This window comes from Agelaius phoeniceus, chromosome 8, assembly GCF_051311805.1.
Source record: "Agelaius phoeniceus isolate bAgePho1 chromosome 8, bAgePho1.hap1, whole genome shotgun sequence".
Classification (NCBI taxonomy): domain Eukaryota; kingdom Metazoa; phylum Chordata; class Aves; order Passeriformes; family Icteridae; genus Agelaius; species Agelaius phoeniceus.
Window position 1 is genome coordinate 13546780 of NC_135272.1, and position 16734 is coordinate 13563513.

A 16734-nucleotide genomic window follows, 5' to 3' on the forward strand; every position below is an offset into this window, starting at 1 on the left:
TTCCTAAGTAGCAAAGTTAGACACATTTTCCCATGACATATTTAGCCTAATTTACAATTCCTCATTTTCAATTCCAACCAAAGCTTTGACAGCCACTTCTCCAACTATTTTAGGAAATACAATGACATTTAAGCCTGAGGCAAACCACCTGGCAATTCCCTTTCTAGTCTTGTATATAACTATAGATGCACACATCCATATCTTAGTGCACGTCTTCCACAACTGGACCCACTCTCAACTGAAGTTACCAGAGGGGATTAAAACCTATGGAATAAATAAGAGTAAAAGGGTTTTTTTGTGTTAGAAATAGCACTTCACACTGGGCAAGAAGTAAAAAAAGGCTTTATATCTAATTTTATTGTCCAATTTTAATCACAGAATCATTAGAGTTGGTAAAGACTTCTAAGATCATGAAGTCTAACTGCTGATGTCACCCATCTCTGAAAGAGAAGGTGACTGAGGACATTTTCCTTTTCCTGTTTGATACCCTAATTTAAACATCTTTCCCCTGCTGAAGTCACCAGGTTTCTCTTTGGCTTGGCACTCCTGCCTGAATATGTCATCACCTATCCCTGAGTAACTTCTTATCACTCTGTCAGATTCCCAGAAGTCAGATGCAATTAGTCTCAGATGCATTAAAAAGAAAAAGGGTTTTTTAACCAGCCACACACCTCCCTCCTTGCCACAAGTGACTCAACACAGACTGGGAACACACCTGCAAACATCAGCTCTGAGACATCTGGCTTGACGTGCAGACAGGTGAAGAGTGGCAGAGCACACTGGGCATTATTGACCTTCTCTTTCATATTGCTCAGGGTGGTGTCCATCCTCTGCAGGGAAAGAAAGACATTGCTCCCAAACACACCCTGGAAAGGCCTGATGATATATATACATATATATATATATACACACACATATATATCTACATATATATATATACACATACACACACATATATATAAAGATAAATATCACGTATTTTTATTTTATATAAAGATCTGGGAGTCTCCTCCTGTCGATGAAATTTGATAAGAAAAGCTTTTTCACTGATGTGTCAGGTTCTGATTTAAATTAAACATCTGTGCATTTTTTTATCCCTTGGTACACAGGGACTTCTAACCAACCTCACACAATCATTAACAGGCCTTCAGCAGCAGAATTGTATACATCTTCCACTAAATGCTGTGTTGCCTCTTTCTCAGTGTTTTAAATGGTTTAAAACCCATTATCTAGGGATAGAAGTGTATAAAACATATGTGCAAATCTATTGACACATTTCAATCTTGCCACAAGACCAAACCCAGCTGCTGCTCATCTGACTCATTTGAACTGGAAGTCTTTGTGCTTGATTCAGCCAATTAGGAATTTTCAATTATAGAATTCAACAGTATTAAGCTCTCCTGTTGTCTTATTTTCAAAGAAACCAAGGGGATCTTTCACGTTGAAATTAGTACTTTTTAAAGCAAATGCTATTTCTTATTGTCACAGACATGTTTTCTGAAAAATCCTTTCCTTAGGATTTTTCCTCCTGAGAAGCTGAGAGGCCTCAGGAACAAAATGTAACCAATGGTTATCTGCTGCTGTGGAATGCAACAGGTGCATCTGGGATTGGGCTCATGTGGTTGTTTCTAATTAATGGCCAATCACAGTCAGCTGGCTTGGACTGTCTTGGTCAGTCACAAGCCTTTATCATTCTTTTTCTATTCTTAGCTAGCCTTCTGATGAAATCCTTTCTGTTATTCTTTTAGTATAGTTTTAATATAATATATATCATAAAATAATAAATCAAGCCTTCTGAAACATGGAGTCAACATTCTCATCTCTTCCCTCATCCTGGGACCCCTGCAAACACCATCACACTTACAGCAAAATGGGCACCCTTTATTAAATGTCACTAAGGTAATTTGAAAGAAATAGTAACAATGGGAATGATATAAGAGTTTGACAGCTTTAACAGCTTCAAACAGTACTTTTTAAAGCAAATGCTGTTTCTTACAGCAAAATGTGCACCCTTTATTAAATGCAACGAAGCTAATAAAAAAATAGTAACAATGGGAATTATGTAAGAGTTTGACAGCTTGAATGAGCACTCACATCATGGATCAGTGTTTCCCCTATGAGCATGCCAAAGATGTCAGTGAAGGTGACAGGCTGCCCTGAGCTCTTCTTGTTCCACAGAGCCTCGATGTAGCGCTTGACCTTCTGAGGGGTGAGCAGCAGCAGGGGGTTGTGGCTCACCGAGTTCATCAGCTCCTCATTGATCTCCTTTGGGCCCTTGGCTGGGAAGTCAGGGTGGGAATACAGAGTTGACATATACCTGCAAAGGCCAACAGGCTCTGTGAGCATCCAACCTGCTGCCTGGAAGCTACACGAAGCTCATACATGAGTTGATACAGGTACTGATTAAACCAGGTTAATTAACTCTCCATTTATACAGGAAATTGTAATTTCCTTTTTCTCAAAGCAGAGAAAGCTGAGCAATTTGTTCTAAATATAAGCACAGGATCAAGCACTCAACGTGCATTTTCCATAATGTGTATGAAGCAAATGATTAAAGAGTCCTCATTTTTCTCTTTAAGGGATAGCAGATGGAACATAGGCTGGAAAGAGCTCCTCCTGTTAGCACAGCTGTGTGGCAGACTGGAGGTGCTACAAGCACACATGCAGCTCTCTCCCTGTGAGAGGCACCTCTCTGCCCTCCAGTTCATGACCACTACTGAAAAATTCCTGAAATATCTCAGTGTATCACAGAATACCAGAATCCTTTGGGTGGGAAGGCACCTTACAGCCCATCCAGTGCCACCCCTGCCATGGGCAGGGACATCTTCCACTGTCCCAGGTTGCTCCAAGCCCCATCCAGCCTGGCCTTGGGCACTGCCAGGGATCCAGGGGCAGCCACAGCTTCCCTGGGCACCCTGTGCCAGGGCCTGCCCACCCTCACAGGGAACAATTCCTTCCAATATCCCATCCCAGTGAGAAGCCATTTCCCTGTGTCCTGTCACTCCATCTCCTGGAAATTGTCTCTGTCCATGGCTCCTGTCAGCTCCTTCAGGCACTGCAAGGCCCCGGTGAGCTCACCCCAAAGCTGCTCCAGGCTGCACAATCCCAGCTATGCCAGCCTTTCCTCCCAGCAGAGCTGCTCCATCCCTCTGCCCATGCTGGTGCCTGCCCTGGGCTCTCTGCAGCAGCTCCAGCTCCTGCCTGTGCTGGGGCAGCTCTGCAGGTGGGGTCTCAGCTGAGCTCAGGGGCACCATCCCAATCCCTCCCCTGCTGCCCAGGCTGGGGCTCAGCCCAGGGCAGGGGGGTTCAGGGCTGGATATGGCCCCACTTCCCAGGATATGATGCTTCCATAATAAACTGAAGCACAGTAACTACAACCTGCACAGAGAGCTGGCTGACTGTGAGGATGAGGTAAACCATGAGTTTGTCACTAAGAAATAAGCTTAGCTTTACTGCAAACAAAGCTCAGACACACGTGCAGGCAGCCCTGGCTTCCACTTGGTTGGGTTAGGTCACACCAAGACAGGCCCTTCTAATCTGTGAGAGGCTCATTTACTATTATTTACCCAGTGACCTGGCCCAGGTACACAAGCCTTACTCCAGGCACAGCTCTGAGACACACACAGGGTCAGCCTGGCCCTGAGGTCATGCCCAGCCTTCTGTGTGACAGCACAGCCAGCCCTGTCCCACGTGAGCTGCCAGGACTCCATGTGAGCTCCTGGGTGCAGGGAAAAGGGCAGTGAAGCTGGAGAAGGCAGCACAAGGTTGAAGCAAGATGGCAGAAAAGCATTGCTCCAAGGTTAGGCATGCAGCTGAGGGGACAAGTTAAAACCTGCCTGACCCACCAGGAAAGGAATTCTCCACCCTTCAGGAAAAAAAAGAAAAGAGAATTATTCCCAAAAGAAATGCATAGAAAAGAAAGGAAAGGAAGGGAGTGCCAAAGTGTCAATTTATTTATTCATCAAGCAAGGAAAGACTGAAGGATGACATCAGAGAGCAAAGACAAATTTGTGCAAACACAACTGTCTCCAATCTGTTTCTGACTGAAGCAGTTCAGATAATCTAATATAAATGATAATCTCACTATTTTAACTCAGATTTTATAGGTTTACATTAGATCACCTACGCATTCACCCCTGGGTTTGCCCCAAAAAGGACCTCATAGCCAGCAAAGTGACGTCTGTCCTGAGCAGGGACTGCAAACCCTTCCCTAGAAACACAGGTAATGTTTTAACACCACACTCCACTGCTCTTCATCCATCTTCTGCTCTTCACAGCTGTGACAGAGGTCCATCCATCTGTCTCAATGGACAGTGATAAATCTGCCCCCACCATCAGAGACAGAAAACAAGGGCTCCCACCTTTTATAGTGCAATCTAAAGGAGAAGTTTACTCTAGTTCACAGACACTTCTGGCATTTCAAAACCTCCTGGCATTCTGAAAGCTTCCTTCTAGTCTGGGAGAGGGGAAGCAAGCTTCACACAATGAAAAATAATTGACAAAAAACCCCATATAAGGAATAGAACTGATCATTATCTCAATCAAGAGTCAACTCTGGGGTTAGAGTGTGGAATTAAAAGTCATGTGCTTCCTTAGAGCTAAACCAGGTGATAAAACTCATCTCAGGCAGACTCCCTGCTTGTTCATACTACTACAAGTTCTTTTTCTCTCCAAGAATTGAGACAATTGTATAATCTCATCCCAGAGTCTGAAAGGACCCCCAGGTCTCTGCTCCAGCCTCCTGGTGCTCAGTCAAGTTCAGCTTTCTCATGAGCACTGAGTCAGACTGAGGATGACACTGTCCCCAGCCTCAATGAGGATGGCTCAGCACATCCCCCTGCTTGGCCACTCTCACTGCAACAATTCCCCCAAGAGTTCATCCAATTACTCCTTGCCCTTTCCCTGGGAATCTCCAGAAATAATTTGTGCTCTTCACAGCTACTCATCAGGAACTGAAGATCTTGCCCCTCAATGCCTGTGCCTGCTCCTCAAGGTTAAATGAACTATTTTAAAACCTGATGTATTGTGCCAGTGGGACTGTTTAATTTTAATCCTGACCCACAGAGACAGGGGGTAATGAACAGAGGGATGCCCTGCAGGGCGGCAGCCAGGCCCCAGACATCCCCAGTCAATCCACCAGGATTTCACAGTGGCTGTAAAATGGAGCAGAAGGTCTTTTAGTGATTTTGAGGAGCTCTAAAAGCCCTCCTGAAGCACACAACACATTTTCGGTTGATTGAGTCATCAGCTTCAAATCACAAGAGATTTTTTTGTTTTTGTTTTTCACTTTTCATCAGGAAAATAAAACAACACACATTAGGTGTTGATATAGAAATATGGGTGCATATGTGTGGCACTTCTTTCCATCCATCCATTCCTGCTCTCAAAGCTCCTGGAAAAGCACCTGGAGCCTGAGCTGTCCTTGCCCTTTGGGGCATCCAAAACAGCCCCCCCCCCCCCCCAGCAGACTTGGATGTATAAAACGTGCTGTGAATTGTAACTATAGAAATAAGCCAGCTCTGGTGACAATTCCTTCAGACCCTGATGCAGGGAAGCTGAGGATAAGCAAGAGGAAGGCCTTACCAGGTGGATCCAGAGAGCCCAGCAATGTAGGTGGCACAGTCCAGGACTCCTGACTCATAAAGTGCTTTCATGACTCCAGCAAAGCCCACCATGGCCCGGAACCCCCCTCCCGAGCCCAGCACGGCGATCACCGGCACCTGCAGGGAGGAGACAACACCAGCACCACATCAGGGACAAGGGATGTGCCCTGGCAGCACCCAGCCCAGACCCTGGACACCCCAACAAGAATTAGAACTTATTTATTTTATGCTACGGGTCACCACTTGTAACATAAAATAAATCTGTCCCTCTTATCCGTGATGCAAAATAGAGGAGATAATAAATTCAGTTATTAAATGAACTATTCAGTTACAAAACCACTGGGAATTTTAAAGGAATCTAAACACCAGCTTTAATCCAATTTGTATCATTGTGACAGAGCCAAAGGCAGTAACATTCACTAATGAGAAACATAACAGAGACAAATAATATTTTGACTGGGAGTTTAAAAACAAGTTTTATAACAAAAACATCCACTATTACTACAAAGCATGAAGACAATCTCAGTTTTACCACCACTTTGCAAAAACTACCAGAGAGCTAATGGGAATTCATGGGGATCTGGACAATTACTCAGCCACCCAGAGAGGAGTGAGCAGAACCATGTTTATTATGGCAGCAGGTTAAAATTGTGTCCATAGGGGGTCATTTCACACTTTTCTCCTTCTTACTGCCCAGCCCTGATATCCAGGCTATTCCCCTCAACTGCACAGCTTCCCCAGGTATCTAAAAAGAAGACAAAATAAAATAAAAATTCATTTACTCCCATCATCATATGTTTTGGCCTAAGTAAAGGGCTCATCTGGTTCCCAGTTTCCAAAAGACAGGAGGATTCTCCACTGTTCAGGGGTGACAAAGGAACCACCTCTTGATTGTTACTGAGTATAAAAAGAATCACACAGCTGTGCAGAAAGCCCCTATCTGATCAAACTGCTAATCTGTCAAAAATCTCCCTGAAAGGCAATTCCAGGTGTCAATAGACAGGATTAGTGACAGGAAAGGGATCCATGTGATGACAGTATCCTGTTCTTTCTACAGACTCCATGCTCCAAGCCATGAAACTCCCTGAGGACTGACTGTCCCAAGGAAATGCCCATGAACAATGACCAAGGCACTCAAGATGTTTCTTGAGGCTTCCACTCCCCAAAACTGCTTATTCTTGATGCAGTGAGATGATTCTGCTACCTCCTTCATAAGTGTTCAGCTTTAGTAATAGAAACCACAGGTATTCATGGTGCAGCTCCAGAGATAGGGATCTATCCCAAAAATGACACAGCCCAGGGAAGGATTTGGGATATGTTTTGTTAAGCCAACACCCCAATAACGGAGCAGCTGCTTTGAAGGAAGAGCCATGTCAGCAATCATTCCTTTAATCACCTGGGGAGGCTTTGAAAGCTCCTCAGGAGCACTGCCCACTCAGCCTGAGCAGACACATCCCAACAGGATAGAGATGTCACCTGCAGGTGCAGGCCTGGAGAAGGCATGTGAGAACACTCCCAGAGCACCACTGCTCCACCCTCCAGTGCACTGGCACTGGGAAAATGGGAGAGTCCCTCAGGAGGCAGAGGAACCCACTATGGAGATGGGCTGGGAATGCCCAGGAGAGTCACCAACATCCTGACTGCAAATGCTTCCTGCTCCACAGGCACTCTGGGCATCCCAGGTTCCTGCACTGGGAAGGGTGGCTACAGCAAGGGGAAGGTGGATTATGGAATCACAAAATCCTTCAGGTTGGAAAAGACCTCCAAGATCAGCAAGTCCAACCATCAGTCCAGCACCATCACCGTGTTCACCACTAAACCTTGTCCCCAAGTGCCACATCCACCCATTTTTTTACCACTTACAGGAATGATGATCCCACCACTGCCCTGGGCAGCCCCTTCCAATGCTTTACAGCCCTTTCCATGAAGAAACTTCCCCTAATACCCAACCTGATCCTCTCCTGGCACAGCTTGAGGCCATTCCCTCTCCTCCTGTCCCTGTTCCCTGGGAGCAGAGCCAACCCCCGACTGTCCCCTCCTGTCAGGTTTGTTACATCAGCTTTTTAACTCCAATTCAGTGTCTGACATGTTTAAGGGCACAAAACAGTAAAAACTGAAATGAAATACACTCATCCAGCAAGTTGATCTATGGGATAAATAGGGCAAAAGCAGAGAGGGGGGAATTAGCTGCAGGCAGAGCACCCAAAGGCAAGAATCAAGAAACCACATCCTGATGAAGAACAGAGAAAAAGAGGATACCAAGGGCTGCACACTCCTCTACTGAGCCCCAAATCCTTTGTACAGAAACACCAGCACAGAGTTCACTCAAACCAAAAGGTTCTTAATCCTATCTTCCAGTAATCAAGCAAGAAAAAGCTAAACCATACTAAATCTTGTTTTGGGAATGAGTAGTGTAGATGTCTCTATCCAAATGCCCTGCAAACACAGTGCACAAAATCTGAATACCTGTGGTGGAAAAAGAATGCCATAGGGCACACAAATGATTATTAAAAAATTGTTCTGCAAATCCAGTCATAGAGAACTATATGCTTTCTTTGGAAGATTACGGTATTTTTAGAAAATTGCTCGAAGCAGCAAAAATGAAAAAAATAAATTGAGCAATAAGAGAAGTACGAGAAATCTCTACCTCTGTGTTTCCAGAACGTGCCTCAGGATTAAGTTAGGAAATTTGGAACTACTCACTTCCCCATGCAGACATGTATAATGAATTCAGAGGTATTAAAGTCTCTCAGCATCCCTGCAAAGCACAAGCCACTCATAGATGAAGCAACTTGGGGGAATTTTGAGTGTGTGACTTGTCCAAGATTAAACAAGACCCGCAAACAGCTAAAACTACTCAATGTCTCCCAACTTCATGTTAAGACTTCAGACATCCCATAAATCCTCCTGCTACCTTCCAACTGTAGCAATAAAAGTAAAACTGCAGTTTAATTTGAACAAAAAGGGTTTTTTCATTGTAGAAACAGATAAAAATTCTGTAAGCTTAGAAACACACATTTGGCATATGAAAAATGGGAGGATACCTACAGTTACTGTCTGGGAAGATGCAATTTAACAGATAAAATTTCAGTATTGCAGTCAGTGAGGGATACCAAGGGAAGATGATGACACAAAGAATAAGAAATCTTAGCTGTCCTTTGTAATAATTCATGCACAGATACCAGCTGCATGGAACTGAGACCTGAGGCACTGAGTATTACTCCAGTTCCAACTGGAGCTTGGCAGAATAACCACATCCTTTCTGTGGAAAATCTTATTCTGCTCTAGGTCACACCAATGTCACACTGACAGATTCCTACTCTGATAGGATCTGCATGCTTTAAGATTAAAATAACTGAACTGAAAATTAAGAAACTTTGAAAATGTCCCTTCTCAATACACACTTTTTCTTCCCAATTAAAGTATGTACAATTCTTGTTAAATTCTTTCATGTTCCTCAGAAAGTTTCGTGAAGCAAGACAGAGTTCAAAAGTACACAACAATAAAACATTTACCAGCTGCTCAAAAAAAACTTCAGGGAAATGTAAAAGATATTCTTCAGTGCTCCAAAAGACTGTCAAATTCTCCTCGTATTAAAAATGCACAAAAGGAACCAATGGCAATGAAGGGATCAACCCAGATTACTTCATGGATTCTGTTCATTGCTTGACACCCCCATAGGCCCAAAGTGTTCCTGTCACAATTCTGGAAGCAGCACAGGAGAGGGAATGGGCAAGGAAGGAAGAGAATGGGAAAGCTACAACAAAATAAGCAGATCTGTACAAAGTGGATTCTTAATTAACTTTAAATAATGCATTGTTTTATGAAACCTCTGAAGAGCTCAGGAGGATCTGGGCCCTTCCTCACTGTGGTGGGCAGGCCCTGGCACAGGGTGCCCAGAGAAGCTGTGGCTGCCCCTGGATCCCTGGAAGTGTCCAAGGCCAGGCTGGATGGGGCTTGGAGCACCCTGGGCTAATGGAAGGTGTCCCTGCCCATGGCAGGGGTAGCACTGGATGATCCTTTCAGTCCTTCCCACCCAAACCATTCCCTGATTCTGTGAGATGTCCCAAGACACGATCAGCCCACTGAGATCTGCTGGCTTCCCTTCCTCTTGGCATGGTCCAAAGCACCACCAAATCAAGGAAAGCTCCAGTTCTTCATGTTTCAAAGAAATAAAACTTCATAACCCTAATCCAGTCAAAGAAGGAAGGAAAGAAATAAACTAATTTCCAAGCTGACTCTAAATTTAAACCAGCTCATTTCCTGTCTAGTCTTTCAGAGATGAAGGTCACAGAGCATGGGATGGGTACTGGGCATGCAGGGGCATATTCTGTGCTGGGTGAGTGCCCAGAGCCACTGCAGGATTCAGCAGGTATTTCATGCACCCTGAGGCACTTTTCAGATGGCAATCTCCCCTCAGAGCCAACACCTTAACAAACGGGGAAAAATCAGAGCAGTTTAAGGGGCAAATGAATCACAGAACGCCAGAATTATTTCGTTGGAAGGGACCTTAAAGCTCATCCATTGCCAGCACAGGGGCACCTTCTACTAGCCCAGGCTGCTCCAAGCTCTGACCAACCTGGCCTTGGACCTTTCCAGAGAGATTGAGGGGCAGCCACAGCTTCTCTGGGCACCCTGTGCCAGGGCCTGCCCACCCTCACAGGGAAGGATTTCTTCCTAATATCTAATCTAAATCTCTCCTTTTATAGTTTCCCCCAGTCATAAACTTTAATTTCTAAATTTAGAGCCAAGGAAAATTACTCTCCAGGCTAAATATTTTATGTTCACAGAAGAAAAGGATTTTTATCATCTATAATCTTTCTCCATCAAACCTTTCCACCTCGCACGCCTCATTCTTTCCTCTGACAGGCAAATGAAGGACTCCAAAGCGGATGCTAACCCTGCTGGAAGCTCTGCACACTTACATCACGGGAAGAGGTCAGGTTGTGGCTGTTCTCCCCCAGGAATGATTTGATGCTGTGCATGATGTTGTCCCTGCGCTGCTGCCGGAACCTCTTCTCCTCATCGCACAGCGCCATGCTGAACCGCAGGTCCGTGGAGGAGCTGGTTGGGAAAGGGACAGCCTGTCACAAGGGGCTCAATCCCAAACAGCATCACTAACACCTCCCTGGGAAACCAGCAGAAAATCCTCACACACTTACAGAAGATGAAATAAAATTGTATTTTTCATGTGACGCCATCCATCTGCTCTAGAGGGATGGACGCAAAGAACAAGGTGTCTTTAAGACATGCATTTTATATAGAACTCATTAAAAGCAAATAAATACAGCAAGCAAGTTCTGCACTCATATACAATTATAAACCTACAGCACAGATCATACTGGCACACCACAGGAAAAACTAAGCCCTTTCCTCAGTATTTTCCCTCTACATTGTGGGATAAAAAATGTACACGAGGATCTCATGTAAGGATCTCAGTGCTGTATTTAAGGTACAACTTCAGCTGCCACCTCCCATGGACAGCAAAGAGGAGGAGTGGACAAATCCACTCTGGTACCTGCTGAAAAGCATACAGTGATGGAATGGATCCATTTAGGCTCAGATAAGAATTCCCCAGATTGGTGAAATGGATCCTTTTAGGTCAGATAAGAATTCCCCAGATTGGTGAAATGGAACCTTTTAGGCTCAGATAATAATTCCCCAGATTGGCACAATGGATCAATTTAAGCTCAGATAATAATTCCCCAGATTGGTGCAGTGGATCCATTTAGGCTCAGATAAGAATTCCCCAGATTGGTGGAATGGATCCATTTAGGCTCAGATGGTAATTCTCCTGTTTTTAAAATAACCTATTATGAAATAAAATGATAGGATTAAGAAAAGGGTTAAAAAGAGTCCCTAGAAGCAATGTTCCATGAAGATACCCACAATCTGCATGGCTATCAGGGAATAGCAGCAGAACTTGATAAGATCCTTTACACTTCAAAGCCTAAGAAGACACAAGCATCTTGTGTTTATTTAAAGTCAGACATATGAAATACTTGCAAAGTACAAAGCCTGGCTGGTTCAGGGTGGTCTCAAGGACCACCCACAAATGCATTTTCTTAGTACAACATGATGAGCAGAAATTATCCCTGGGGGATGTTTGTCATCCGGAGTAATCAGGAAATAACTTGACTCTTACAGTGCTCAGCACTCCTACTTATAGCTACAGACAAAAAATTACTCCTTAAATTCCTTGCTCTCAGATAATCGTTTTTAGACTTGAAATGTATTGTTGTGCTTATGCCTCAATATGATTTATGGTATTTCACCAGGATAGGTGAAGAATGAGGGGGAAAGACTGCTAGAGAAGGGGAAAAAATGGGACAAATAAAGGTAGGCATCTGCTTAGCTTTTACATGGAGAATTCCTGGCCCTAAATCTTCACCTAAACCTTCATTCACTGTGCAGTATTTACATTTAAATACATTTTAGGAGCAGCTGTGTAACAGCAGCTGAAAGTTCATGTGAGGGGCGAAGTTGCCAGAGAAGGTAAAACAGTGAGGACGAAGCTGCACCTGAGTGAGGTCTGTGGGTTTTTTAGAAACAAAGCCCTTTTTTTGAATAAAAGAATGAAGGGCCTTCACAAAAACCAGGCTGGGAGATCTACATGGGATGGCCTCATTCCTGCAAACATTTGGAAGGGTTAAACCTCTAAGTCCCAGTAAGAGCGTTTAGTCAATAACAGAATTACAACATGAAAATAAACCAAAGTTGTAAAATCTCCTCACTTTTACAGTACTTGCTATTTCTATGCTACAACAGGGAATTTTTGCACTCCACCTCACATGTTTTTAAGAAAATCCCAACAGAGTGGGACTCATGGGGTGTCCTGTGCAGGGCCAGGAGTTTTGATGATCCTTGTGGGTCCCTTTCAATTCGAGATATTCTGTGATTCCATGAAAATTTTAATGAACGGTTTAAAATAAAAAAAAAAATCCTTTGCTGCTGGTATATTTTCACCCCTTTTTTAAAAAAAGATATGAGATACTCACCATACTTCGAGAGACAATTCCAAAGTCATTTCTGTGACCTAAACAAGAAATATTTCAATATGGTTACAGCACTTAAAGAGGGAAAACCCACAAACACACCTAGAATATCAACTACTTCATTAAGAACTTTTCTCTCTTTCTTTCTTTTCATTTTTTTAAAAGGAGGGTATTTTTGGTACCTACGAATGAGATTCTTTTTTATGTTTTTTTTTTTTTTTAAAGTGTGATTCCAAAATACACCACTAGAATTGAATACAGTGGAAAATGTTGGTAAGTGCTGGCTTTCATTCCTCAGATCCCACTGTCTTGCCTTTCTTGCACTGCTAATCCCTTTCTGACATGCAGCTCATCTCTGTCCTGAGGGGATCTGATGCTCTTCACCCCCTCCTGGCTGGCAGGAGAGCCAGGGGATCACACCCAAGTGCCACCTGTGTGAGGGAATCACTGCTCTGTGTTCCACAGGAGCACCAAGTGTCTCTCCACAGCTAAACATGCCTTAATTAGCAGTCAGGAAGGGTGAGTGCTTCCAGCTTGCTGGAAAATGCAATAAATGTCACTGCACAATGACTTCACTTGCCAGCCACACTGGCCATGAGCTATGGGTTGGCCTCCTCTGCCTTTCACAGAGCACTGGAAGGGCTGCCTGCAGGCAAGAAGTTAAAAAATTATGATTAAAGCAGCAATTCCCTGTCAGGCACAATCCAGGAGTACTGGCTGTGGAACTCAGAATGGAGAGGTATTTTCACCCTCTCTCTGTGCAATGGCCTTGGCTGCTGCAGCCCTGCAGGAGTGACAGATGCAGATTGTCCTCTGTGTAAAACCAGATTCTCCTCCTCACTTGGGGCATGTGAGCACCAGGGATGGAGCCACAACAGCCCAGACTGAAGGCCTGCCTGACCCTCAGACTGCAGAGAAGGATCTGGGATGCACAGCTGCCTCTGAGTCCCGATTCCTGAAATGGGAATTGCAAACGAGGCACAGTATGAGCAAGGTGGGGGGAGAAAGAAAGAACAGGCAGAGAAAACACAAAGGGAGGACATGAAGAAACAGAGTGAAGAGTCACTGAGGAAGCACTTCAAAGGCAGGGAAGCAATTACACTATTCCCCACCTGGCATTACTAATTTAGAAAGCACTCCTGAAACCATGCAGTGATCCAATGCTTATAAAAATGTATGCACATGAAAGAAACCCTTGGAGGGAAGCATTCCAACAGGGAGATATCATGGCATTTTCTATACCTTACACAGACTGCCATAGACATTTCAGGAGTATTATTTCATTTTCAGTTTCAGGAATTCTAGGTATACATTGTCTACATCAGGCTCATCCTGACTTCATCTCCCCTTAAGTATTTGCTTATAGATTTCAGAGTGTATTTGCCTTTTATGCACTGTTTTTTTTGCCCTATGACTCCCTACCAAGCTTTGCTGAACACTGATGGGAAGTTCAAGCAAGGCAAGGCCTTGTATTCATGGAATGAGTTCTGTGAACTGTGTTTGCAAAATGCATTCATCAGTTCTTTCTCACTGCCCCACCTCATGCCTGGCAGAACCAGGACCTGCTCCCAGCCCATGCTCTGGAAGCCCTAGAGTTACTGAAACACTTAGTGAAATAAATATGAAGAAACTTCAAAAATGCTGTTATTTCAAAAAGGAAAAATAATGGAATGTATCAAAATTCCAACTGCCCTAAGGCTATGCCAATGAAATGCTAAACTTAACATATGAAGCTCTCTGGTTTCCAATAAATAGGCCTTTAACCAGTTATTTGCTGTTAACTACACTTTTAAAGTTGTATCACATGGAAAACAGCAGAGTGGTGACAAATCAAGATCTCTGATCATACAATAAACCATAGCCCAAACCAGAAATGCAGATGGTATTTACAGATATCAACATGTGCAGAACAAGCTCAATTCCACCCAGATTTAACAACAGTTTCCAGGAGTTACAGTGCAGGCAGACAAGCCCTGTTCAAGAGACTCCATCTGATTTGCAGACATGTTTACAGGGAATAATCCAATTACTGCATCACCTGCATCACTGCATGTTAACCAGGTCTGTGTTACAACAAGTCACTTCCAGAAAGTGAAACATGTAATGATAAAAGAATCCCTGCAGCTTTCTGGAAGCCACAGGCAGCAGCAGGAGGGGCAATGCACTGACCAGCAAACTCTGAGTAACCACAAAAACTGAGGCCATGAAACTAAACTGCACTGAGTGTACAAGAAACTGCTTCAGGTAGAGGAAGTCCCAAACTAGACTTTCAAAGAGGATTCTTCCAGTAGAGACACCAAAACATTCAGTGGCACTGCTTTGCTTAATTCTCCTCTCAGCAGGGCTGTAAGAAGATAGATAATTAAGGCTTAAAAGTGTCTTTAGGCTCTGTGTTTATCCATGGGCAACAGTGAATGCTCAGAAAACTTCTGACCAGGGCAAAGTCATGAATGTCCAACTTACATTATTGAAAGTTAGCTGGACCTCCTTCTTCTCCCCCAGTTTCAGAGAAGAGATGGGAAACGTGGATGTGCCAAGAGTCTCATCCATAACATAGTTGGCATCCATGAGAGTAACCTGGAAGAGATATCTGGATATTCAATTCCACTGCAAGAAATCCCTTTTTAATTCCATCAAGCCTATTAAAAAAATTATATGGAAGAAAAATGGGCCTGACCCAACCCAGTCAATGCCCAGTGCCAGCTGACATTTCTTTTAAAACAGGATAAGTGGAGGTGGCACTTCAAGGAACTGAACTGCAGGAGTACACCAGGATTACTCACAACAGGATTTTAATCTCAGCACCTTTCTGGCAGCAAATCTCACCATCTTTCCAATACCTTCAAATTTTACATATAGTAGAAGCAAAGCACAGTACCTTCAAATTTCCAGTCAGTAAAATTTCCCTATGGAGAAACTCGTATCGTTCTAATTATAAAAAACATCCAGCAACTTTTCAGAGAAGATGGAATCCACATACCCCAGCCCTGACTCTACAGACCAAGATTGTAACAGCAGTGATTTGGCAAAGTGTGCAGCATTCCAATTTACACAAAGCTGCTCTCTGTATCCAGCCAGACCTTCAAGTCTCTTCTCATACCCTCCATGCTGGAGCAGAGACCTTTCAAAAATGTGATAATATCCAAAGAAGGATGTGGATATGGCAGAACACCATTCCATGCTTTTGTTCTAATCTATGTGGATCTATGTTCAGCAGACTTTTTTCCCCAGTGGCTGCCTTCCAAGTCCTCAAGATATATAGAAAGAATTTCAAATTCTCATTTACATGGTTTTTATTAAATGAGATCTCCAGACTAATTTGATTTACAGGTTCTTTTTCCACTTTGTGGCATTATATCTTCTAAAATATCACATGTTTGTGGCTTGGACTGTATCTTTTGTAGAAAACAAAAGGAATCAAGATACAATCACTTGAATAATTAGTTGCTACATCTGGGATCAGCCTCTTCTCAGCTACAAAGAATTTTCTTCATCCTGTGCCACAAGCAACCCTTTGAAATTATGAATTCTCTTTATTTTAGGACAGAGCTCATTATTTTAATGCTATTTATATTGCTCTGTTTCCTTGCAGAACCTTATGCCCATTCCTGCAATCTCTGAGTGCTGTCTCTTAAAACCAAAAGCAAAAACTTCTCAGTGGGATTTTGAAGAGCTGCTTACACTTCAGAGGGCAAACTACCCTTGGGATAGAGTTAAAGATGCAGATTGAAACATTCCAAGGAGTCACAAGGATTGTGGAGTCTGAGCTTCAGAATTCACAGAGTATTTGGGTGGGGAGGTGACTTTACATATTTCTGACACTGCACTCCATTGTAGAATCCAAAGGCTCTTTCCTACTCCACCAGGTCCACAATTAACCATTATTAAATGTTATAATCTACTCTTTGTAGTGTAATAAAATTCCCTGATAATTGCCTATCTCAGAACCAGCAACAGCCTTTAGTTATTGTAAAGACACATTTCTACCTATAATCCATCTTGCTATGTTTGTGACTGTAGTAATTTTATCCTTTTCAAAACCCTTGAACCAAATTTCGTCCTCAACAAATTCAAACACTCCTAGGGAAGCTGCCTAAGAGAAAGGGAGCTCAGAGCAGGGCCCAGGCTCTGCTCCA

At 43.4% G+C, this 16734-nt stretch overlaps 1 protein-coding gene across 1 annotated transcript in view; it reads right to left on the reverse strand.

Annotated features, from left to right (window-relative positions):
• The window catches only part of PLA2G4A (phospholipase A2 group IVA), a 68714-nt gene that overhangs the window by 16283 nt on the left and 35697 nt on the right, over positions 1-16734 (reverse strand). The window contains exons 6-11 of the mRNA XM_054638245.2: positions 15062-15175; positions 12602-12639; positions 10529-10667; positions 5584-5720; positions 2095-2317; positions 716-830 (exon numbers count right to left, since the gene is read on the reverse strand). Of these exons, the coding sequence (XP_054494220.1) occupies positions 716-830; positions 2095-2317; positions 5584-5720; positions 10529-10667; positions 12602-12639; positions 15062-15175 (766 nt within the window). The remainder of the gene's footprint in view (positions 1-715; positions 831-2094; positions 2318-5583; positions 5721-10528; positions 10668-12601; positions 12640-15061; positions 15176-16734) is intronic.